The following is a 24,639-nucleotide window of genomic DNA, read 5'->3' as shown; positions in this document are numbered from 1 at the left end:
GAAGTTTGAACCATGAACTACGTAAGAATCGTATTACACATCGTTTTGTCATTTATAAAACTAAACGAAATTGAAAATTGGATAATCGTGGTTATTATCCTGACATTAATCTAAAAATCGACATAAAAAAATGAAAATCTTCGAATGGACGACGACATTTTGAGCTTGACTGATAGCAGCCATATAGTCTTGCACGAACTCTCTGTCCACACTCAACGGTCCACAAGGAAGACTTCTTGACACGAGTATGAAAGAAAGAGCGTCGGTTCCCTTTTGTCCGGCTTACTCTTTTTATGATGAATTAAACTAACTTTGGTAACGAGATACTTTTAAGAATGTACTAAGAAAAAGAAAACAAGAAACGATGATTCTTTATAAACCAATATAGTGGTTCAAGTTTCTTCTAATCTTTCATAGAATAAACAAACATGCATGCATATAATATAGCACTCTTTTAGTGGGAAGAATGCTTTCATCCTGTAACATTAACATAACTCTCCATTACTATGAAAGTATTTCTTTTAAAATCAAATTTAATTTTCGGCTAACTAATTCATTAAATGTTGTTTTATGTTTGTAACATGTTAGTGTGTTTTGCCAAAAAAAAAAACATGTTAGTGTGTTGCTTTTAATTAAAGATGTTTTGGATAGTATACACTTATTAAGAAAATTATTTTTTACTTAGAAAGTATCATTAAAATTATAAACTAAAAACTATTCAACCAATTACAAATAGAACTATTAAATTTGATTGGTTACACAGTTTTTGATAAACTTAAAGTTACCTAAAAAAATGAAAACATCTTATATATTGAAACATAAAAATTATTCTAAACATCTTATATTTCAGAAAAAAAGGAGTAATAAAGACGTAGAGTGCGCAAGCTTTCCTACCTTTATTTTATCAAATTTTGGTTTTTCTCATTCTTCTATCCTCACTACAAAGACTTCGAATGGTGAGAGACCGCACCGCACCACCGTGAATAGTAATAAATTTTTTTACATATACCTATCTATTTATTTATTTTTGTTACTATTAGAATCACACCGCACTTGTTTTACAGAGTCTTGCATGTTACTAATCGGAGCCTAAGTCTTTTTATATAACTAAAGATGTGTAGACTAAATGCTCAACTAATCTCCAAGGGAACAATAAGTCCAACCTCGTGCTTTTATGATATCTAAAACATGGTTTCATTTTATTTAGCATTTGCAAAAAAAAATTGGCTAAGTTAATAGGCTAATATCCAAGGTTGGAAGCACCACACGCATATGACAAGCAATGTAAGAGTTAGAAATCTCTTAATATCTATAAGGATTTTTAAATACAAATGTAATGTTTCTGTTACTTGATCCTTGAATTGTACAATTTGGATTAAAACGGTATAAATATTTAAAGTCGTTGAGATAGTAAAAAGAAAAGAAAAAAAGGAAAAGCAAAGCACGCTTGTTTGGGTATATGGGAAATTCTTGGCTTCAAAATGAAGCCACTGTAGAGTATAGACTAGACTATAGGGTTAATTAACTTGATACTCCTTGAAATAACCCCACCACCTTGTTTTATTTTAATATTTTCTCTTTTGTTTTTTTTTTTTTTTTTTTTTTATTTTTTATTTTCTCTTTTGTTATCTTTCTCTGTTGTTCATCTCTCTTCACAACCTCACGCTTTTATTGTGTGTGGACAACTGGACATACAAAGATACTGACTTCATCTATATCCAAAACAATTATTGATATACGATTATAAATAATGTTTATCATACTCAATCAATCTAAAATTGTGCGACTCCATATATAAGTTATAAAGTATACAAGATAACCAAATAAGTGCTAACAGCATTCAATTGACTTCTACATCATAAAACAAGAAAATAGTTCAATAATTCAACTAGACTTGGGTGAATTTGACTTACTATACTATAAGTAACAAATTGAAATGTGATATATATATAAAGTGACTGTAAGTCTGTAATGAGTGGATATAAAAAGTTTCAACCGAATCAAGTGATTAGATGATGAGCTTTTTGTTGTTGTGTTTATGTCACCCTTTGAGGCCTCGATGGTAATTGGTAAGATTTGAGAGAATCCGATTCCAACGATGAATCTCGTGATGGACATTATTGTTTTGTTAAAATAATAGTTTCGATAATTGAAGAAAAGAGGTTTTCTATAAAGTTCCTAGTCTTAGACAAAAATATATAAGTGGTGGAAATATATAAGTGGTGGACAAATTGACTTTAACCAGCTCAAAAGACAACAAATGAACACATGCGACGAATATCGCTATAGCAATGAAAAACATATTAATAAAATAATTAGTTTATAATTGAGAAAATTTGATATCATTATAGCTGCCCTTTTGCTAAGACATACTTTTTTTTTTTGGGCACTAAATTAAGACATATTTTATTAATCGGCGGAGTCATAGGTTATCGACTTATAGGTGGTATGCCATTTAAACTTTTAGTTTAATTTTTCTTTTTTTAAAGGCCTTTTAGTTTAAATTTTTGTTTAATTAAAAAACTTTTAGTGAAAATAATTAAACAACTTTTAGTTTAAATTTTGTTTAATTATGTTCACCATAGTCTATAGTGCATGCATGATGCATGCATTGCCTCTTCCCCTTTCTAATTGATCAAGATAAACAATGTAGACCACTATCTAAAGGTAACATTTGTTCATACATACAATACCAACAAGGGTAGGTCTGAGAGAACCATAACTGATGGGCACAAAAGATATGAATTTATCGTCAGACAAAAATAGATATAATATATTCTTAATATAAATAACATTTGTTCATACATACAATACCAACAAGGGTAAAACTCTATTTTTCTCTTTCAAAATAGAATAGTTTCATAATGCATTGGAATATTCTAATTATATTTAAAAAAAGTGAAAATGGAGTATAACAAAAAAATAAAATGATTATTCCCGTAAAAAAAATGATTATTCTATTTACGAGCGAATCCATGTTTATTCAATTATGAAATGATTTACTTTACAATTGGAATAAAAATAGAGTGGGATTATAGCATTCCTTACTCTACTCTATGGAATGGGTTGGAGATACAAAAAAAAAAATGGTGCATTACCGACATTTCTAAAATAAAAATGCAAATACTCATTATTTTCCTGTTTTTATATGATTATCTTTAAGAAGACCAAAACAATAACAAATATAGAACGTGGACATAAATAAACATCATCCGGGAAACAAAATCTGAAACCATAACAAATGTCAAATGTGTACAAAAAACCTAATAAAATACAACGAACATCTTTGCTAATTTTGTATTTTTCCACAATAAAAATAATGCTAACAGTAACTATAGACAGAGGAATCTAACTGCGAAGACGAACAAATACGTTTCATAATAGCCGCCGCCAAAATATTACCGCGTTGTATTATATCATGCTCCTTTATCGACGAAGCCGCCGAGTTTCTCGTCCTCAACTCAGCGAGCGAACTCGCTTCCGCTATCGACTCACTCGGTCCCACCACTTCAAACCCCTTCGTCATGTGAACATTCCCCACCAGTTGACTCAGCACGACGGACTCCGACGCCGAGCTCTTCTTCTTGCGCTGCTGCTGCATTGTGGCCCTCGCGATCTCGGTGTGCATCGCGCTCGATAACCTCCTGATCCCTCTCGCTCCTCCGATCATAACCGCCGGGTTGATCTCCGACGTTTTCTTGTTACCGTGTTTGGAGGTTGAGAAGAAGAGGACTGAGTCGGGGCTCCGGTTGCGAATCCGGGTTAACGGATCACCGAGGAACAGTGAGGTCTTCGCGTCGACGAGCATCACGTGCTTGAAGCTGCGTCTGACTCGGCCCAGCAGCATTGGGTAACAGGCCCATCTCCTCAAGGCTATCGGGACGTGGTCCATGAACCCGGATAGCGAGTTTTCCGGGTCTAACTCGGCCACGTCGAACCCCACGACCGAGCCGTGAGTCAACGACTCGGTCTCGTTATTAGTAGCTCGACGAGTCTTCTTCCCCCAGATAGGCTCAGACGTGTCGTTCTTCGATTGGTTCTTCATAAACCGGGAGAGATTAAACCCCCAAACCGAGTCGGTTTGATTCGAGTTCCGGTACGCGTCGACGAGTTTTAAGAACGAGTGGTTCTCTTCTTCGATCAATCCGTTGAACCTCTTGGAATCGAAGAGCAAAACGACGTCGGATCGGGAAGTGGCTCCGGAGCGGTATAGCAGCCGGAAGAAGAGGCGGAGATCTTCCTCCGTCGTATCGGAGGCGATATGAGCGACGATGAGATCGTGCATGCTCTTGGTTCCTCTGAGAAACAGAGTGCCCATCCCCTGGAGAGCGAAGCGGTTGCGGTTGTTGATAACGCCTCGAGTACTTCTGGGGACGACGTCGCGAGTGAGGAGGAAGCGACGGTGGGAAACGGCGGGGAGGCCGGAGGAAGGTTCGAAGGTGGAGAGGGTGAAGAGGAAGAGGGTGAGGAGAAGGAGGAGGATGCAGATTGAGATTGTGGATTGAGCTTTGGAGAGGAGGAGTCGGGAAGATCTGGTGCGGAAGAGTGTCGTCGGAGATGAGGATGAAGAAGAAGAGACGTCGGTGTGGTCAGGGAAGAAGACTAAGAGAAAACCCATTCCTCTTCCACCACTGTTATTGTGATTCTTCGTCTCTTTCGTTGTTGGTATCAAACCCATTTTCTCTCTCTATCGAGGAGCTTCTTCTCTGGTTAGTGGTGACGAGAGGCTGAGAGTGAGAAGAGCTTTCTTTTTTGGCTTTCTTCTCGAATTTGCCTTTTAAATTTTTTCTTCTGCAGCAAATTTGATTTTAATTTATTATTTATTTTTGGAAACAAAGAAAAGGATCTCCCGGGTCGGGTCGGTCAGATACTTGTTTTGGAAACAAATAAAAATGTGGGAGGAGACTGTTAATCCGGATTTTTATAAACTTTTAATCAATTTAATGGCATTTATATAAGAAATTATTTGAGAGGGATTAGACGTATATAGTTTGTATGTAGCCTTTTTTCAGCCATCATGTTCATGAATAATGAGAGAGGTCCTTATTAGTTAATTGTATCGAGCCTATAAAAAACAGAGTACCGTGTGATTAGGCTATATCGTGTTATTAATAAACCAATTTTGATTAACACGGGGTGCGCCTAATTTTTTCTTTAAAAAAAAGTTTGACCATTCACTTACTCCATGTGAAACATTGAAAAATTAGGAATGTGTAAATAATTACTTTGACCATTACATTGCGTACCGATTTTACATGGGGTTTTTGAAGTAACTTGACATTTATGGAATGTCGTTTTCCAACGAGATTGTCCTTAATTTCGTGTAAATATTGGTTTTTCATTGAGTTTAAATACCTAGAGACTTACTAGTAGTACTATTGTGTAGCTTTCCGATAACTTTAATGCATTATTTAGGTATTGAAGCCATAATACTCACTTGGATGCAGTTGAATGGTGAGCAATTAACTACCTAGAGACTTGCTAGTAGTACTATTGTGTTAAGATAATTATAGTGCATTATTTAGGACTTGAAGCCAGAATACACTTTTGTTTTTGAAACCAGAATACACCGTTGAATGTACAATTTGAAGTGAGTAATTAAAACTGATTGCACGCTAAGCAACGCATTTTAAAATAATAGTATAGAGCATTTCTAACTCATCTATATTTTTGTCTATATAATACTTCATCTGTTCTTAAAAGATCCATATTCTAGTTTTTTCACACATTTTAATAAAACACATTAAATTTGCATAATTTTTTGTTTTATCTTCTTTCCACAATTTTAAACCAATAAAAAATCAATTAGTGCAATTAAAATTTTTGAAGTTTGCAATTAGTTAATAAAACATGCATTAAAAATGTAAAAAATGAATCTTTTAGAAACAAAATTTTTCTCTAGAATATGTATCTTTAAGGAACGGATGGAATAGCATTTAAAGTCAAAATCACTCCAATCTATCTCTATTTTTTCTTCTAATATAGAAATTACTATTTTTTCTCTATTTATAAAAAAATATATTTATAGAATAAAAAATAGCATTATTCTATATTTGAAGATTTATATTTAGAGAAATGCATTGGAACGAAATTCATCTCTATTATAGAGTTCATCTATTTTAGAGGTAAAAATAGAAGAATGCATTGGAGATGGTCTTATAAGTTTGAATAGTAGTACTTTATTTTACAAATAACCCATTTTTAGCTAAAATAGTTAAGTAAACTAAACTAAATTAGTGCTTAATCATCCTTTAAAAAAATCCGTTGAGCCAAAAGTGGCAAAATACAAGAAGAAGAGAAAATAAATGTCAGAAAAGTGATGGCCTGATGGGAATGCAGTTAAGTACTCCAGTCTTAGGCCCCAGTTCATTAAATCTGCCCCCTTGGTTACAGCTAGGATCCGCGATCCGACGGTGGAGACATGAGTAAGGATCGTAATGAATGAATGAAATTAAAAGAAAAATAAAAACTGGGGTCTTATAGTATACAAAATGGTGATTCGACCTTTTTGTTTGGGAGTCCGTGAGAACAAGTGTGTAGGTGTTGAATGCTGACGATGGTGCATCTCATTGGAAGCTTCTGATGAACCTCCTGCACACGTGGAGGTGTCTCCTTCCACTGCAGATTTCCCGTTCTAGGAAATTAGAGATGGCAAAAGAAGAACCTGCCCGCGGGCCGGGCCCGTGTAAACTTGCTTTGGGTCGGGATTGGGTTCTAAGACACAGGCCCGAATTTGAAGCGGGCCTCGCTGGTAAGGCTTGTGCGGTATTGGACCAGACGCAGGATTGGCTCGATGTGTACTGCGGGACGCGCGGGGCTCCGCCAAAGACGATCTCTTCCAGCTCGAACAGTGATAGAAATGGCGATTGGTCATCTCCGCCAAACACTGTTCTCCGCAATTCCACCATCCACGACTTCTATGGCTTCCCTGATCCCATGTACAAGGTCTCTCTCTCTCTCTTCCTCTTTTTTCTTACCAGAACCCTAACTTTTGTCTCACTCAGAATCTAGATGAATTAGGTTTTATCCTAAGCCATACCCACCGTTGAAGAAACACATCAATTTTCAATCTGTGGTCAATTATATCAAAAAAGTTTCAATCTATGTGGTCATTTTTGAAACTTGCAGCTGAAATATGAAGCACCTAGAGTTATTGAATTGGAGAAGAGGGTAAAAGAATTGTTAATGGGAGAAGGAGGAATGAAACGTGTTGATGAAGATAAAAACAGAGGACTGGATCATGGAGCTTGGGTTCCTCTTATGCTGATGTATCCAGAGGCTGACATACCTGTTTGCCAGCTCTCTCTTCAATCATCTCAAAGTGGGACTTACCATTACAACATGGGCAAAGCATTGGCTCCACTTAAAGACGAAGGTGTTCTTATCATTGGATCAGGAAGTGCCACTCACAACTTGAGGAAGCTTGACTTAATATAACTAATGGCTCAGCTGTTCCTTGGGCTTTAGCGTTTGATCATTGGCTCAGAGATTCTCTTCTTCAAGGAAGGTATAAACTACAGTTACAAATTTTTATTTATATATATATTTCTTGGTTAGCGTTACAAGAATCATTGATTGTACGTATTATGTGTGTTATAGAGCAACCTCTGCTATGTTTACAGGGCAGCTGGGAAACAGGAGAGCATAAGACAGACTGCTGGATCATGTTTGGTCCGTCCTGCTCGTTTTAACCAAAGAAAAAGACAGTTATGTGCAACAATGTCTTAATGTCCTGATCATATAAACTCAAGTGATTTTAGTCATATATTTTCTAAAACTTTTTCTTTATAATGATATGTGATGAGTGGGGGATTGTATTATGATCAAGGAGGAGAACAATATGAGAATGCAAAGGACACTTCACACTTGCATTCCGATCTATAAAGCAAAGGACCTCAGGTTAGTCTCTGTTCTATTTATTTATTATGTCGTCTCCATTGCTTATGATAAGAGCTGATAGAATTTAGATACTTGGTTACTAGTACATAGATCTCTTTGTTTCTTGTGTTGTTGTGTTCTTGTGTTCTTATAGCTGATAGAATTTAGGTAATAGGTTACTAGTACATAGATCTTTTTGTTTCTTGTGTTGTTGTGTTGTTGTGTTCTTATAGCTGATAGAATTTAGGTAATAGGTTACTAGTACTTGATCGTCTATGCGTGGATGGTTGCTTGTTCTTGATCGTCTCTTACATATGGTTGCTTGCTCTTGATTGTTTAGTTTGATAGTTTGATAAGACTTGAGTATGAGACTTGATCTTTACGTATGATAGTTTAGATAATAAAAATTTCTTATGATGGTTGAGTCTCTGACCAATGAGAAATAAGAGAATAATTGCTATAATTTTTAAAATTGCATAAAAATATAAACAGAACCCTAAAATATTGACACGACTCACGACTACTACTCACGACCTAAGAAAAGAAAAACGACGCAGAAACCTAAACTCTAACTCTAACGAAGAAGAGAGAAAGAGATGACAGATGATGGTTCAAGTTTCGATCCAAATTTCACACCGTTGAATACAATGGATTTAGAGAGCCAACGAGTCCTTGGAGTTATTTTGGCAGCTGATGAGGCTGATGATGGTTCATCTGATGGAGCAAAAAAGAAGCAAAGAAAGAAGAGAAGGCTTAGTGAAGCTGCTGATGATGAAGATGATAGTGATGTTGAAATCACTCCTCCACCAACCCAAGCTACTACTCTGCGCAAACAAGCCACCTGCGGAACCGTGCGAGCCTTGAAATCAAAGAAACCAATGTTACAGTCTACTCTAGACGGTGGCATTGGATCGTCTTCGTCTCCTAAGGCGAGTAAAAGGAAAACCAAAACCAAATCTATTCATTTTACCATCCGTGGGGGGAGAAAAAGCTCCAGGCCGACACAAGGCAATGGTAAAAATAAGAAGAAGATTCAAGAGGAGCAGCTTGATTCGGAAGGTGAATTTGAAGAGGACGAGATGGAGAATGAGATGGAGAACGAGAAGGAGGGTAGGCAGTGGTCTGATGTATGGCCCCATTTTACTAAGATTCGAAATTCCAATGGTGAGCAGAAAGCTAAATGCAATTATTGTAAGAATGACTATGCATGGACTTCCCACGGGCATGGAACAAGTGGTTTGAGAAGGCATCGTGACAGATGCAAATTCTTTCCAAGGAATCTCCGAACAAAAAAACTTGATGCTGAAGCCAAATTAGTAAGTGGCAAGTATGATCATATTGTGTTCAAGCAACTGGTAACCAAGACTATAATCCAGCATGACCTACCTTACTCATATGTTGAGTATGAGCAAGTCAGAGAAACTTGGAAGCACTTGAATCCTGACGTCAAATTCTTTTGTCGGAACACAGCTAAAGCAGAGGTCTATCGGTTTTATGAAAACGAGAGAGAGACATTGAAGAGGGAATTGGCTAGTCTTCCAGGAAGAGTAAGCTTCACTTCTGATTTGTGGTCATCACTGAAACGGGAGGGTTATATGTGTCTGACAGCACATTACATTGACCGAAATTGGAGGCTGAACAGTAAAATACTGACTTTTTGTGCTCTCCCACCGCCTAACACAGGTATGAATGTTGCTTTAAAGCTTCTTGAATCTGTGGAAGAGTGGGGACTAGAGAAAAAAAATGTTCTCTCTCACATTAGACAATGCTACAAGTAATGATTCGATGCAAGATATAGTGAAAACTCAGGTGCTTTTGAGCAATGATTTGTTGTGTGGAGGTGAGTTTTTTCACGTCAGATGTGCAGCTCACATACTCAACCTCATTGTGCAAGATGGTTTGAAGGTTATTAAAGACTCTTTGCACAAAATTAGAGAGAGTGTTAAGTATGTAACAGCGTCAGAGACGCGTGAGATGACGTTTGCAAAATGCGTGGATGCTGCTGGTATAAAGGAGAATGCTGGTTTGATAATGGATGTGCAGACAAGATGGAACTCGACATTCTATATGCTTGAAAGAGCCCTTCCGTACCGTGAAGCGTTTGTTAAGTTGGAGATATATGATAGGAGAAACTATAAGTTTTTGCCTATAGCTACAAAATGGAGCAGAGCTGCGAAAATATGTGTTTTCTTGGAGCCTTTTGCTAAGATTACTAGTTTGATGTCAGGTTCGAAATACCCAACATCGAACTTGTATTTCTATCAGGTATGGAAGATCCATAATTGGCTGCAGATAAATGAGGAAAGCGATGATGAGATTATCCGAGAGATGGTGATACCGATGAAAGAGAAGTTTGATAAGTACTGGGAAGAAGTCAATGATCTTTTTGCAATGACAGCTGTCTTTGATCCACGCTTGAAGCTTCCAGTTGTAGAATATTGTTTAGGGAGACTTGACATGAGTACATGTGATGCGAAAATGAAGAACTTGCGTTTGAAGCTGGAAACTTTGTTTCAATCATACGACAAAAAATCAAAGTCAACATCACCTTCTGCAGAGCCTCGTGAGATGGATCAACAAAATGTTTGTGGAGGACCGAAAGGAACATTTGAGAACTATGGTGTAAGTCTCCTGTTTCATTTTTTTTTAAATTACTTATGAACCTGCGGTAGATATAGATAGCTTTGAAAGTTTTGATATTCCGTCAAATTAAAAAAAAAAAAAATTTTAAACACTACAGGATTTTTTTGCGTTTCGCAAAGTAGTGTTGCTGCGAGTGGAAAGACAGCTCTCCAAGCTTATTTGGATGAACCTGCGCTAGATATGGATAGCTTTGAAAGTTTGGATATTCTCGACTGGTGGAAAGATAATACTCACAGGTTTGGTGATTTGCCAGCAATGGCTTGTGATCTGCTTAGCATTCCGATCACAACAGTGGCTTCAGAATCCTCCTTTAGCATCGGTTCGAGAGTTCTGAACAAATACATGAGCCGTCTACTTCCCAAAAATGTGCAGGCTCTGATATATAGTAGGAATTGGCTAAAAGGATTCGAAGCTTATGAACATGGTAAATTATTCACTTTGTTATATATTTTAGGGTGTCATGTTCTTTAAATCTAATTAACTTCGATTTTTAATATTTACAGAAGATGAAATGGATGGTGAAGAAGAGATAGTTGAAGTTGAAGAAGAAGAAACTTGATTTTTATTTTGATCCGGTGTTTTTATTTTATTCGCATTATGGATTTTGTGGCGCTCTTTTTCCCTTGTCGGGTTTTGTCCCAATGGGTTTTCCCGATAAGGTTTTTACCGAGGCCACGTTACATTGCTTGGATTTTGTTTGGGTGTTCATTTACATTACTTGGATTTGATTACTTAGATTTGGCGTTGTTACTTAATGTCATTCTTATGCATACACATCAATGCATACGCATCAAAGTTTATTTCTGTTTTAGTTTCTTGTTGATACTACATGCCATTCAACAAAGGAGACAAACTATTAAGTTTTCTTATATCGTTTGAAAACACAAGTATTAAGTTGCTTGAACTAAACTATTTTGTTGCTTCTGTCTTTTAATAGGTTTTTTTTTTTTTGAACAACTTAATAAGTTTGACTTCTAAGTTGTTATAATGCTCGTTAAGTTGAACTAAAGTATGAACACAAGAATAATGTTTGTACAAGGAACTTGCATTCAAATAAAAACTTTGAAATGAGGACTCGTTATGTTAAGTAATCTATGTTTGTTACGTTTGTATTGAACACAAGAGTAATGTTATGTAAGATACGTTTCTGAAACGTATGATAGAGGTTCATATACTTCTTTTGTTGATCTTCTGGTCAAAAGCTATAGTTAAGCATGGAATGAGACGTTTGGGTGATGTTATCATGCAAAGACTTACGAAAACATCTTCTGAACAATTGTTTTTTGCAGGAAATAACACACGTATAGTACATGGAACACCATTCAACTTCTAAATGGTGACCCGCGGGCCTGCCCGCAAAGACCTGTGCACTAGGCGGGGCGGGATTGGTCAATGCTTCTTGGAACCGCATCCCGCGGCGGGCCAGCCCGCTGTGACCCAACTGAACTTGAGCCCGTGGCGGGGCGGGCCATTTGGTTGCGGGTGAGCTCGTTTGCCATCTCTATAGGAAGTGCTAAAATAATTATGCAATTATTTCGTTTAATTAATTGTAAGCCGTTACACATTAATATTACTATAAAGTAATTTATCCTATTTAAAAGAAAGATATTTTAAAATTTATTCTTGTAGTTGAAATATTAATGTTTTAGATTTTAACTAATGCATTTATCTTTTAAGTTAAAATATAAATTAAATCTAAAAATATGAATAGTAAAAATTTATTATAAGTAAATAAAACTAAGAAAACCCAAAAATAATATATAAAATCTGTATTTAGTTTTTATTAATATGTGCACAAATCTTAAAACATTAATTCTACTATATATATTACATGAAAATAGAGATGTCAAACAGGTTTACCAATCCCGTTCTATCCCGTACCGCGGCAGATTAGTCATCGAGCGGGTTACAGCGGGCATGTCCCGCGCGGGCTGTGGTCTTCAAAATGTTGGCCCAAACCGTACCGCGGAATATATATAGGCCTTCGCGGGTCGTCCCGGGGGACGCCTCCTTATCAAACCGCCTGCTACATCTTCTTTCATGAATGTTCAAGTAGAAGAGTTGTATAAGAGAGTTGAAGAGAGCTCATTAAGTTTCACTAAAGCCTTATCAAAATCAATGCCACAAGCTCCGTTTGTGCTTGCGTTTTTGAGTTAAAAGCTTTCTTTTTTATCGGCATAAGCTTTTGTTAAATTTGAATCTGATTGAATTGTTGTCTTTGTAATAATTTGGCTCAAGTATTATATGTCTTCATCAAACCATCTCTCTTTTTAATTATTTGGATTGCAAAAAAATTGTGAATCACTTAGCCAAATTAATCACTTGATGTGATATACAACTAAATTCTCTCCTAAACAACACCATTGTAACCTAATTTTTTTTTAATTTAAGAAAAACACCACTTCACAGTACTAAAAACAAAATCAATCAACTTAAACAAGAAATATCACATTGTAATAAAGCAATTCATAGTTGTGTATAATAAAAAGAGAAAACCAAATCAAAACACCACAAGAACTCAAATCGTCATCGCTGGAGCTGGGGTCGTCATCGCCGGAGCTCGAATCATCATCACCGGAGCTCGAATCATCATCACCGGAACTCGAATCATCTACGCCGGAACTCCTTATGTTTTCTGGGGGAAAATCACAAGAATCCCTTTTTCTCACTTTCTTTCTCGTTTTTTCAGGTAAAATAAGAAAAGAAGAAAAAAATGCGGGTCCATGTAATCCCGTATGACCCATTTCGGCCCATCCCGCAAAAGACCCAGTCACATAAAAACTCGTTTGCGGGCCTAGAAAACCTCGTACTAATATAATCCCGCGACATTTTTTTACGGGCCAGGTCCGCGGTCGAGATCCATAATTTCCATCTCTACATTAAAAAGCTAGTAACTAATGCATTCATATAACACATTTTAAAAATGTCCAATAAAAAAAATTGGTTGATCACGACTTGTACCCTTCTAGAGTTGTACTTACTGACGGAAATAAAGCAGCTTGCACCTTTTGCCGCTTGTCAAGCCCCTCTGGTGATTTTTTTTCCCTTTAGAAATATATAAAAAGGACTCTCAATAAATTTTATTTATTGTTGCATAGGTCTGAGCAGCCTGTCCAGTTTATGTTTCTAAACCATGCTCAAAATCGTCGGCGACTCCTTGAATTGTCGGTGGCCTTTGCACATTTTTGAACGTAAACCTGTATATTAAGAGCCCAAAAGCTTAAAAGAAGAAAAGGAAAACACATTGTAATCCATTACGGCCCAGAGATATTGGTCTGGGCTTTAAATTTCATTCGAGCTTATCTGTTATGAGACTGGTTCGTTTATTGTCAACGTAGCAATATTCAGAGAGTAGTGCAGCTCAGGTTAGCTTTTACTGATCACATTCATAATACTGGATTCACGTTTTGAATTGTTCTTCTGCTGATTGATTTTCATCTTCAGTTCGAAATGTTGTTGCGTTCTGTTTCATGACTTCACCGAAATCTGTTAATACATAGTCTGGAAATGTAATTTCATCAACTAATGTGTGTGCATCGTTGGGAACTTTAGTAAGAAAAAACTAATATTATCTTGATTATTCAAATCCTTCTTTTTTTTTTTTTTGTAACTTAATTCAAATCCTTCTTGATAAAAAGGAAAAATGGTTCGCCTAAATACATAATTCAAACTCTACTTGAGAAACAATGAGAATACACCATTAAAACCTCTACTAAACACCATAATTAGGAGATATTAATCAATCAGAAGCAACTTGACTTCCAGAGTTATCACAGAGCGATTCAATCTTCGGCTTCTTTCTCTTTGTCCAATACCCCGATGACGACAACCTACGAGAAAGACAAAACACACCAAGTTTTTTTTTTTGTTTTTCGAATTCTCAACAGAACATAAAAAAAAACTTGAGACACAAGGTAGGGTTTTTGTTTGCAGCAGCTTACCCCAGCTGCAAGGAAGTGTCGGAATGGTGGTCATTCTCGTGATCATCGTCTGATGAAGAGCTCTCAGGCTCTGCTTGTGGGCTAGAGAACTGAGGTATTTCACTCAGCCCTTTTGGTCCTGATGAACCTCTCCCCAACATCTCTACCTGAAAGTGAACTTAGATATGAACTCTGTACTGTATATATGGTGAAGACCAAAACGAACTAATGTAAAGGGTACCTGTTTACGCAAGATTTGGTTCTCTTCCAATGCTCTTTTCTCCTGATAAATTATTAAGCAAATGAGACAAAGATGGTGAGACTTTAACATTGATTAGCCTTGTTTATTATTACCTTTAACCGGGATCTTTCTACCTGATTGAGCAGGATTTGAGTCTGAAATCAAAACAAAACTTTTCAAGTCAGGGATCAATCTTTTGGAATATAAATTGTTATATGCTCTCTTCACCTTTTGATCCTTGACGCTATGCAAGCTATCATTCAACTGGTTCTCAAGAGAGATAAGATCCGAGAAACTCATACCCTCAAGCTCCTTACCCTTCAGCCTCCTAACAAATAGAAAAAAAATAAAACAATGAACCTAACGAAACTTCATACAATACAAGGCACAAGTTTTGTCTAGGGAGAGACATACTGAATTGCAAGCTGTAATCTCTCAACTTCGGACTTCATAGCATCTTCTTTTGGCAACTGCAACAACAACGGAAAATCCATGTAAACAAATCCGAAAAAGGATACAATTACACAAAAAGTGAGTGGTAGAGAGTCTCTGCTTATGGATACATACCACAACACCGTTCTCTTGTGAAGAACAGAGTAGAAGTTGTTGTTCTCCTTCTCTTTGTTTATGATCAGCCGACGCACCACTGTATCCATATCTTGAAAGGGTTTGCTCCATACTTTTAACACATTTCAAACAAAAAAACAAACTCTCCATTAATCACACCGCTTCAGAGACAAATCGACTCTTCTATGGTTTACTAATCACATAACTACATAACCCAAACAAGTACCAAACTTTCATTTTATCAACAGTTAGGGTGTTTATATAACTCACAAATCACAGAGGGACACAATCTCGAGTCCTTAAATACAAAACCCATTACAAATACTTCACAAACAACCCTATGATTTAACCAGAAAATGCATCTCTAGTATAAACAACACTTTGCTCTGTTCTCAAAATGCTTTAGACACATAAAGGTTAACTTTTTAGATCTTTTCAAATCTCAAATTACAGAGGGACACAATCTCGAGTCTTTGAAGACAAAACCCATTACAAATACTTCACCAACAACCCTAAGATTTATCCAGAAAATGCATTTTCAACGATAAAAAAAAACACTTTACTCTGTTTTCAGTAGCTATAGACACAAAAAGGTTAACTTTTTCTACCTTCCAAATCTCAAATTACAGACAGAAACAATTTCGAGTCCTTAACCACAAAACCCATAACAAATACTTCACCATCAACCCTAAGATATTTATCCATAAAATTCATTTCAACGATAAACAACACTTTGCTCTGTTTTCAACCGCTTTAACCAGCATAAAGGTTAGATTTTTATCTCCTCCAAATCTCAAATGAACCTTAAAAAAAAGAATCATTTTGTTACCAGCCACTGGAGAAATCGTAAGCCTTGCCGGTGCTAGAGAAGATGATAAGAGCAACCTCAGCGTCACAGAGTATAGAAAGCTCTCTGGCCTTCTTCATCAGCCCGTTACGTCTTTTGGAGAAAGTGACTTGACGACTGTTCACATTCTCAATCTTCTTAATCTCAATCCTTCCTCTCCCCATCTTCTTCTCTGAACAAACCAATCAAATCGAAAACAGAGTAAGCTTTTGTATAAATATATAAAGAGAGAGAGATTTTGTGTGTGTATATATATAATATATATATATAGGGAGTAATGTGTTTTGTTTAGGTAATTTGATTTCGATGTGACAATAGGGAAAGGAGGCTAAGGAATGAAAAGTATACCAAAATTAGGGTATTGCATGAAAAGATGGAGTTACTATAAGTAGCAGTTTTCCATATTTGGTCTGCTTTGCTAATTTGCCTTGCTTCGTCCTCTGTTTTCTTCTTTTGTAACTTTCTTCCCTCTTTTATAAACGCCTTGTTTGGTTTGGCTTCTTCTTTTTCTATTATTCTTGCTGTATATATACAAGTATAATATCTATAGGGTTTTCTTTCCTGCTTTGCTTTGGTTCGGTTCATGCTTTTATGACGGTTCTTAAACTCAATCTAGTAAAACAAAATTAAAAGTTATTTTGTTTCATAAGAAAATGTAATTTCTGTTTAGAAAAAAAAAAATAAAATATCAGAGAGAATATTGGAAAAATATTTGCTCAACTTTTTATTATTATTATTTTGACAACATGAATCACTCATATTCTATAGATCATATATTGTTTATTTTTGGATATTTTGTATACCACGTATATATAATAATTTAATCACTTATTCGTGTAAAATTTAAAGATTATATACAAAATTAACTACAATGTTTTAGTTTTTAATATATCAAGATTTTAAGACTAGTTCATATGTTAAACTTGGCATTGCTTGAAGCAGAATACGATAAGAAAAAGCAAAAGCTGTGGCTTTAACGTTTCTGTGTATAGTAAAATCTCAGAGGGAGAAGAAGATTACGTTTTACCTAAACTGAATTTGTCATATTTAAAGGAAAAGAAGATTTCCCTTTTTAAGAAGACTTTCTATTGTAACTGAAAATATATATAGAGAATAACGTATATTGTATTTCGGAATTATCAGAACATTGGGGAAATACTAATATTGGCATGTAGTAAATCGCTAATTGAATGGGTTGACATTTTTGTAAACATATGATTTGAAAGGAAATATATCTTTGCATATCTGGAAGTATTTAAGTAAACTATTTATGCAGCTCAACACTTTTCTTTTCAGTGTAAATGATAGCTTAAGATATGTGTTTACGACTTTAATATAGTTAAATCATTAATGCTGGTTTTTCTTTTTTTTGGGGGTCAATATCATTTCTTATTCAAATTTGAACTTTCTAGCTTGGCCTGAACAATTTAAACCGGTCTAAACTATGCTAAAAGTTAAATTTTTAATAAATAAAATAAAAGTCTTGCATACCACTCCAAAATGGTGACATTACAAAATTGATGGTACAAACACCAATTTCCATGCTCTTTCCCCCATGTGTATAGCCAAAATAAAATGGAAATGTACTCTTTCTTTTCCTTGAAATTTTGCAAAACTCTTTTGGTAACCTGCCAAAAAGAGAACCAACCAGTTGTCGTAGCTACATGCAATTTCTTTTACTTAAAAAAAATATATAATAGGTTAAATCAAATATATTTCAAGAAAATAATACAACTTGATGATAATCACAAAAGATACATAAGACTATAAATAGCATATTCTTTTTCTAGATATGGTCTATATCTTTTGTAAATAGAAACAAAAATAATTGTTGTATATACTTGAACCGCGAATCTCGCTAATTTAATTTGCACACAAGGTCAAAAAAGTTATAAAGACGTAAAGTGCTATTGGTATGTTTGGGCCTAACAAAAACGCACATTTGGGCTTTTAAGCCCATTATGATTTTGATGTGCTATAAACTTATTGTGGGTGATTGGTAGTTGCTGTAGGTGCTGTCCACAGCCATATTTATTTTTAAAGCACCAAATTCAGAGCAATCAAGCTTTAAATTTTTTTTTGAAACCACAGCTCTAGAAATAAACTACAGCTGTACAAGTGCTCTGCAGAGCCAAATATCCAAAGCAATTTTTTAGTGCTTTCATAAAATTCTACAGCAATAAAATTTAAAGCCACAGCAAAAAATCTACAGATTTTTTTCTACAGCAAAAATTTTAAAGCTACAGTCATTACCAATCGGACCCATATATAGTAGACACGTTTAAGTGATTTTCAGCGCCAATATAGCTAACAATTTTCTCTGTGTTACAAAAAAAAAAGGCTAAAAATTTTCTGTTTATGCCTTCTCTCTACAAACTGTTTATGCAAAGCTTAAACCAGGTTTGGTTGGTGATATACTATCTGATTAGTGACTATTAAATCACTTGTTTCGTCTAATGGAGTACTTATAAGCACGAGACAACGGTTTCATGAATCTTTTCAAATCAAGCGTCACGTTTTGGCGCTCAAGATAAATCTTCTTAGTGTAATCCCATCCTTTTCTAGTAAAACTCTTTGGATCTCTAATTATAGGATCATCTTCACCATACTCAGCGTATAAAGAGCTCTCTTTCAATTTAATCTTGTAACCAATGTACTTCAACCTCATCTTCTCAGCTGGTTGTCCAAAGTAAGTCTCAGCAGCCCACTCGGTTCCTAACGGCATAATCTGTATAAACACGGTTCTCGGTTTCAAGAAAAGGAAATGCGTCATCGCAGCTCCGTGAACACCGATCATTACATCACTACAGTTCAAAGATTTGTAGATTTTCGCCAGCTCTGTTGTTTTGTCCGGTCTCAAAACCTCGACAAAGAAACCAATCTCCTCCGCTAGTTTCACCAGAAGATTCTCGTTAAGTAGCTCTCTTGATCCGTTTCTTGACATAATAACCAGTTTAGGTTTGAAACCAGTCTTGTTCTCTGCTTCTTCGTCTTGAATCAATCCACGGATACGTGGCCAGTAAGCACGATCCAACAAGTTTCTGAAGTCAAGAATCGTTTTATTCCCAAGCATTAACGATGAGTCAACACTCAACTCGTTGTGAATCTTTAACCCCACGATAGCTTCCTTGAAACAGTGTGTTCTCTTGTCGCCATTGAAGTCCACGGGAGGATAATCAGATAGCTGAGAGAGGATATCTTTATATTTAGTAACCCACCAATTACGATACTCAACGATCACAAACACAACCTTCTTGTTGAAATGCTGTGAAGTGATGAACAAAGGGATGATTCCTTCGTTGAACTCGTGGTAGACGTTTCCAGTGTATCCACCCGTTGAGAAAAACACAGCGGGAACGTTTTGGTACACAACATCGCAGATCTTGTTGTGATGTTCATCATTGACATCTTTGTAGACGAGATTGAGTTCTTGAACTGTTTCCATCACACTTGTTTCCCATTTCCTTGTGTATGGTTTGATCTTCTCAGGGGGTTTGGACTTGTTTTTGAAGGATGTGAAGAGGAAGATTGACGAAGATGTATAGTGTGTTCTAACGTCTCCTTTCATGATACATATGTCTGATCTACAACCGGTTCTGTCACAACAAATTGTTCCTGGAGGTAGCATAAACAATTCAGAGAGTGTTATGAGACATCAGTTTTGGTAGTATTAAGTATTAACTATTAAGGCCTGCTGTTATTAACCGAACCTGCTGAACCAAACCGTAAAGTTGGTTTTTGGTTCAGTCCAGTTCAATTTGGCAACTAAAAAGAAAATCAGTTTCGGTTTGGTAATCGATTAGTTCGGTTTTCTAAAAAAGGTCTTTTAACCAAACAATACTAATCTTAACCCATGTTCGAAAATGCAGCCGCCTAGACGCAGTTCAGAGGTTGACCGCGGCGATTATGCCTAAATCGGTGTAGCCAGGCGTTGATCCGCGTAAGACCGCCTAATTTCCGCGTTGACCGCCCAATCCCTCGTTAACCGCCTAAGTTTTTTTTTCCGTCTGTGTAAGTTAAAACGCGGTTGATTATTTTTTACTCACTGTTGACAGATTTTGTGTAATTATTCATTACTAAATAATTATAATTAGCTATCAAACTCAAATCAAACACATACATACTACATTTAGGGATTTTTTTCGTACCAAACCCACCATTTACGAATCAAAAGAGACTGTTTAAAATTATATATAAAAAATTATATAATTATGTCTAAGAACTTGTATCATCATGTTTAAAATTAGCTAAATATATTATAAATATATTAAATTGTATTTAAAACTAGGTCTCGCGTAATCCTCGACTACTCCCCGACTTTTCGGTAACTCGCTAGGCGTGGGGTTACCGTCCGACTACCGCCTAGCGTAGTTACGAACATGGATCTTAACCAAAATTCAGAACTGAACTAACCAAAATCCAAACTGAAAATAATCGAGCAAACAGACCAACTTAACCGAAAAATAAAAAACTTTGGTATAAAATTTTGAAACCAGAGTAACCAAAAATCGAACCGAATTTTTTCGGCTCACTTCGATGAGATTTCGACCCATCCAAACTAACCGACTCGAACTAACCAAAGAAACCGAAACCCGCATGCCCTAGTATTAAGAGTGTAACTTGGAAAGAAAAATTACCATAGGAGAGCCCTGAACATAGAGGTGCAGTGAACTGTTCATAAGGAACAAGTCCTTCAACTTCTCTGTTAAAAGCATCTGCATAAAAGAGAGGTAAGACAACACTCACAAGTCACAAACCGGAACTTGAGAAAAGCTTATGGATGAAACTTGCGAAAAAGGTAACTTTACCTATGAGAGAGAAAGAGGAGAAGCTGAAGAAGTAGCAGCAACAGAGGAAAGAGAGAAATATGATTGATAGAATCTTTTGTTTTGCACTCTTTAAGTATCCTCCGCCTCCTGGAGGGGAGACGGCGGTAGCATCACCGGAATTACCTTGTTCAACTGCAACTCTAAGTTTTTCTCCTTTTTTGATTAATCTGTGGTACTGCACCATATCTGGAAGAAAAACCCACAAGCAAAGTTTCGATTTTACGAAGCTTCTAATCTTCTTTTTCGTTTAAAGACGTTTTTTTCTGTCTTTATGGGATTTGCTGCGTTCTCTTACACCAAGAGAGAAACAGAGAAGATGGGAATTTCAAAAAGTATGTTTCAGAGAAACAGAGAACGGATTTTCTATTAAATTTATTCTAGATTTTGGTAATTTTTAATATGGAATCTCGAGATTTATGTTTAGTCATCATACTCGAAGGAGAACCCGAGAGACGTGTCAAAGAAAATAAGTTTTTTGACTTTGTGAGAGACGGAACTTTTTTTTTTTGAACTTTACAGTGTATAGACGATTCTTGTCTGAGCTGAAAACCAAACTAATCTTTACAGTGATTATAATATAGTTACTGTGCAGTGTACAGCATGCGTATAGTTAAAAGATTAGTTCCATGTTTAGACCGGGGTTAAGGGAAATTAATTTGGAAGTGATGAAAAGATGTTCGTAATTCACGCAAACGAATAAATGGTCAGCCGGTGGGCCATCACCATATCTAGCCCAATTAAGGGAATGTGTTTACTGATTACTAGTTCACTACAGAGGATGATGTGTTTATACTTTATACCACCTTCGCCATCAGTCTATAACGTACTAAATAGTAAACATAGTAAACTTATTTTACTTTACCATCAATTAATACATCAAGAAGTAATAGGCTAATAGCACTATCTTTAGGAAGATAATGAACTAGATGGCATTTGCAATTGCATGTGATGTGTTTCTTCTAGTTTAGATATGATCTCCTTTACATTTAGTTTTGAATGCAAGTGTGCACGTGATTTGGTAAATTCTAACATGTTTAGAAATCCTTCGTGACATGTACGGTATATATATATATATCTTTCTCCTAGAATCCTCTACATAGCAAGGTCATTAGCAAAAACTGTTCAGCTCTTCTTTTTGCCTAACTTATGGCACATTTGATGCTTTGCAGGTATTATAGAAGCCACTGGAGTTCATAAAACAGGATAAAAGAAACATACAAGGATTGTATCCACAGACGCAAACGACATTAAAAGCTTGACAAGCCTTAGATCTAACTCAAGTAAGCTTTTGTTAGCCCTTTATTAGATTCTTACTAATGCCTTGTAGCAAAAACATAAAGTTGTACTACATATTACCTCATGAATACGAATCATCACAGTTACTCCCAAGCGTATGTAAACTCTCAGTTTGTTTTGTGAAATTTGTCTTATGAATACATCTATGGCAAGGCAGGGAGGTCTATGGAACTGAAGGAAAAGAAACTCACACGGCCCTGAGCGACATGACAAAACATTAACGGTGCAGCTACACGGCTTTGCAAGACTTTAACATCTTCTTTGCTTGGTGGAGAGTCCCTGTAATAGAAGATCGAGTATGCTGATTAAGATGTTTAAGCTTTCATAGTTAAAACTAACGAAACCAAACACTTACCCCGAGAAGCAAGCCACAAAGCTTGGTTCACCAGGAGAAGACTTCTTGAACCGGCTGTTTGGCAAATAAACATCAAACACCGCTCTTGCATCACATATTCGCATATCTCCCAAGAGTCTAGTTAGAGCATACTTGTCTTCAGGACATTCACCAACACAAACCAACTCTTCTTCACCACTTGGTGTCGTAATGGCAGCATCCATTGACGTCCAAGGAACACCATGGCGTCTTATAATGTAACCTAAACCCTTCAAGTATCTATAAACCTCGTAGCTTTCCCAACAGCAGCCGCTTTTTTTACTCTGCAATCTTCTCATACAAGCCCTTCAATAGGATCACTACGTCATCATCTTCATTACCTTTGTTTAACATACAAAGCCTCTTCTATGAAACAACATGTCTTGCCACTACGGGTGACTCCAGTTGTTATCCAAAGCTTCCCTCTTTTGACCTCAACTTCAGCCATTGCCGACTCTGTAATCCAACGAGCCTTTGAAGATCCAACTCTACAATGTAGAAACCCACAAGAACAGAGATAATGATTAGCTTAACGTAGACAGCTAAACCCAGAAACGAGTTGCTGAGTTCAACCCACCTGAATTGTAACTTGGGTCCTGAATGAAACTTCTCGTCATCATCGAGTGCAAAACCAGCTTCTTCCTCGCTTGAAGAGGAAGCTACTTCCCAGTCCTTTTCCTCCATAAACTTTAAATCTCTGAGGCAATTCGTCGAAAAGTTGGTGTGCGACTACTTCTGTCGTGCTCGTTTGTGTCACGTAAACTCTCTTAAGAGGGAAGGTGTAGCTTATCTATTGCAACTGAGTGATGGTTTTGTTTTCAAGTCATTTCATACCCTCCCCGTCGCCACCACCAACCAGAATAAAGCTTCGTCCGACGATGATGTTATCATCGCAGCTATGTCTGGTAGGTAGTGTTTTGTTTTCTTTCTTTTTACTAGTGAGAGTAGTGAAATGTGCGGAGTTATCGATTCATCCATTATTTTAATAGGTAAGGTCTTGTTAGGTAAGCTTTTTTGTTTTTGTTTTTGTCGTCTACAAATGAGTATTCCCTCCGTTTAGAATTAAATGTCGTCCTAGACCAAAATTTTCAATTACTATCGTTTTATGATTTCAATATAAAATTTATTGACTTTTTATTCTAATCTATTTTTCTATTGGTTAAAATATGGTTAGATGTAATGGTAATGATGTTTTTATCTATAGTAAATAGATAAACTTAAATGTTTTATTAATCTGTGTGTAGAAGTGTAAAACGACAAGTACAATGAAAGGAAGCATAATTATTGGAAGTTTTTAGGGTGAAGTTCTTAACGGAATATAATAATACGTCTCTTAAATTTTAACTAAAAAAACCTAAGAATCGGCTTTTAAATAAGATATTTAAGAGCCAGTTCTTAATTTTTTTATAAATTAAAACAGAAGTCACAACCTTGATTCATGTGTGATTTTAAAAAGACCTAATGGACCTATTCCTAGAAAGTCATGTTACATTCAATCTCTAATCTTATCATTTAAATTTTGGACATACCATATATTTTTACTGGACTATCAATAATTGGATTTAAATAATAGATGATTCATTGGATTTATAGATAATATAAATTAAATAGATATAATTTATGTTGTAATACTATACCTCCATATGTTAAATATTTAGATATTTGTCGATGTTAACTTTTAAAATTATAAAGATTTTTTTTAAATAACAAAAATTATATTATCTAACAATGATTAATTTTTACTACCTTGAACTAATGAAAACAAATTTCAAACTATATAGTTTATTTTAAAAATTAAACAAAAGGTACATGTTTAATTATTTACTCGATAATATAAATCAATGAAGCGAAAAATTTAATTTTTAAAAAACTTTCTAAATTTGTGAAATGTTACAATATCTTTGAATATGACAATAAAACAATATTTTACTAATCTTTATATATATAGTTACGATTTTAATAATGATATAATAATCCGAATATATATATATATATATATATAGAAGAAAATACAAATACATGAAAGTTTGAAACAATCTATTCAA

At 35.7% G+C, this 24,639-nt stretch overlaps 3 protein-coding genes and 2 pseudogenes across 4 annotated transcripts; 1 reads left to right on the top strand and 4 right to left on the bottom strand.

Annotated features, from left to right (window-relative positions):
* Positions 1-3,176: 3,176 nt before the first annotated feature.
* Positions 3,177-4,816, bottom strand: LOC125591163. Its single transcript, XM_048764754.1, has one exon. The coding sequence runs from the start codon at positions 4,676-4,678 to the stop codon at positions 3,323-3,325; it is 1,356 nt and encodes a 451-aa protein (XP_048620711.1). The 5' UTR covers positions 4,679-4,816; the 3' UTR covers positions 3,177-3,322.
* Positions 4,817-6,648: 1,832 nt separating this feature from the next.
* Positions 6,649-7,840, top strand: LOC125592011 (annotated as a pseudogene).
* Positions 7,841-14,079: 6,239 nt separating this feature from the next.
* On the bottom strand, positions 14,080-16,627 carry LOC106414032 (agamous-like MADS-box protein AGL18). Its single transcript, XM_013854749.3, has 9 exons — positions 16,445-16,627; positions 16,079-16,268; positions 15,250-15,361; positions 15,097-15,152; positions 14,911-15,010; positions 14,796-14,837; positions 14,683-14,724; positions 14,463-14,608; positions 14,080-14,351 (listed from the first exon to the last, which is right to left on the bottom strand). Exons 1-9 carry the CDS (start codon positions 16,461-16,463, stop codon positions 14,261-14,263), a joined length of 798 nt encoding a protein of 265 aa, XP_013710203.2. The 5' UTR covers positions 16,464-16,627; the 3' UTR covers positions 14,080-14,260.
* Positions 16,628-18,497: 1,870 nt separating this feature from the next.
* Positions 18,498-21,847, bottom strand: LOC106414250 (xylan glycosyltransferase MUCI21). Of its 2 annotated transcripts, none has more exons than XM_022707663.2 (3): positions 20,905-21,847; positions 20,734-20,811; positions 18,498-19,711 (listed from the first exon to the last, which is right to left on the bottom strand). In XM_022707663.2, exons 1-3 carry the CDS (start codon positions 21,107-21,109, stop codon positions 18,537-18,539), a joined length of 1,458 nt encoding a protein of 485 aa, XP_022563384.2. In that variant the 5' UTR covers positions 21,110-21,847; the 3' UTR covers positions 18,498-18,536. The 2 variants fall into 2 exon arrangements, with proteins under 2 accessions (XP_022563384.2, XP_048620710.1); XM_048764753.1 differs by having other exon boundaries at positions 18,498-20,103; positions 20,905-21,051.
* A 354-nt stretch (positions 21,848-22,201) lies between these two features.
* LOC106416092 lies at positions 22,202-24,011 on the bottom strand (annotated as a pseudogene).
* Between the last annotated feature and the right edge of the window lie 628 nt (positions 24,012-24,639).

Source organism: Brassica napus, chromosome C8, assembly GCF_020379485.1.
Source record: "Brassica napus cultivar Da-Ae chromosome C8, Da-Ae, whole genome shotgun sequence".
In the NCBI taxonomy this organism is placed as follows: domain Eukaryota; kingdom Viridiplantae; phylum Streptophyta; class Magnoliopsida; order Brassicales; family Brassicaceae; genus Brassica; species Brassica napus.
Note: the sequence above shows the minus strand (reverse complement) of the source record. Positions and strands in the feature narration are given on the sequence as shown.

Bases quoted from the DNA above. Each gene is read 5' to 3' on its own strand.
- LOC125591163 (XM_048764754.1), bottom strand. From the start codon at position 4,678: ATGGGTTTGATACCAACAACGAAAGAGACGAAGAATCACAATAACAGT.
- LOC106414032 (XM_013854749.3), bottom strand. The intron at 15,153-15,249 runs GTATGTATCCAT...TTGTTGTTGCAG, and splicing joins CACAAGAGAACGGTGTTGTG to TTGCCAAAAGAAGATGCTAT. The intron at 15,011-15,096 runs GTATGTCTCTCC...TCTATTTGTTAG, and splicing joins AGATTACAGCTTGCAATTCA to GAGGCTGAAGGGTAAGGAGC.
- LOC106414250 (XM_022707663.2), bottom strand. From the start codon at position 21,109: ATGGTGCAGTACCACAGATTAATCAAAAAAGGAGAAAAACTTAGAGTT. The intron at 20,812-20,904 runs GTAAAGTTACCT...TCTTTTATGCAG, and splicing joins CTCCTCTTTCTCTCTCATAG to ATGCTTTTAACAGAGAAGTT. The intron at 19,712-20,733 runs GTAATTTTTCTT...TGCTACCTCCAG, and splicing joins ATGTTCAGGGCTCTCCTATG to GAACAATTTGTTGTGACAGA.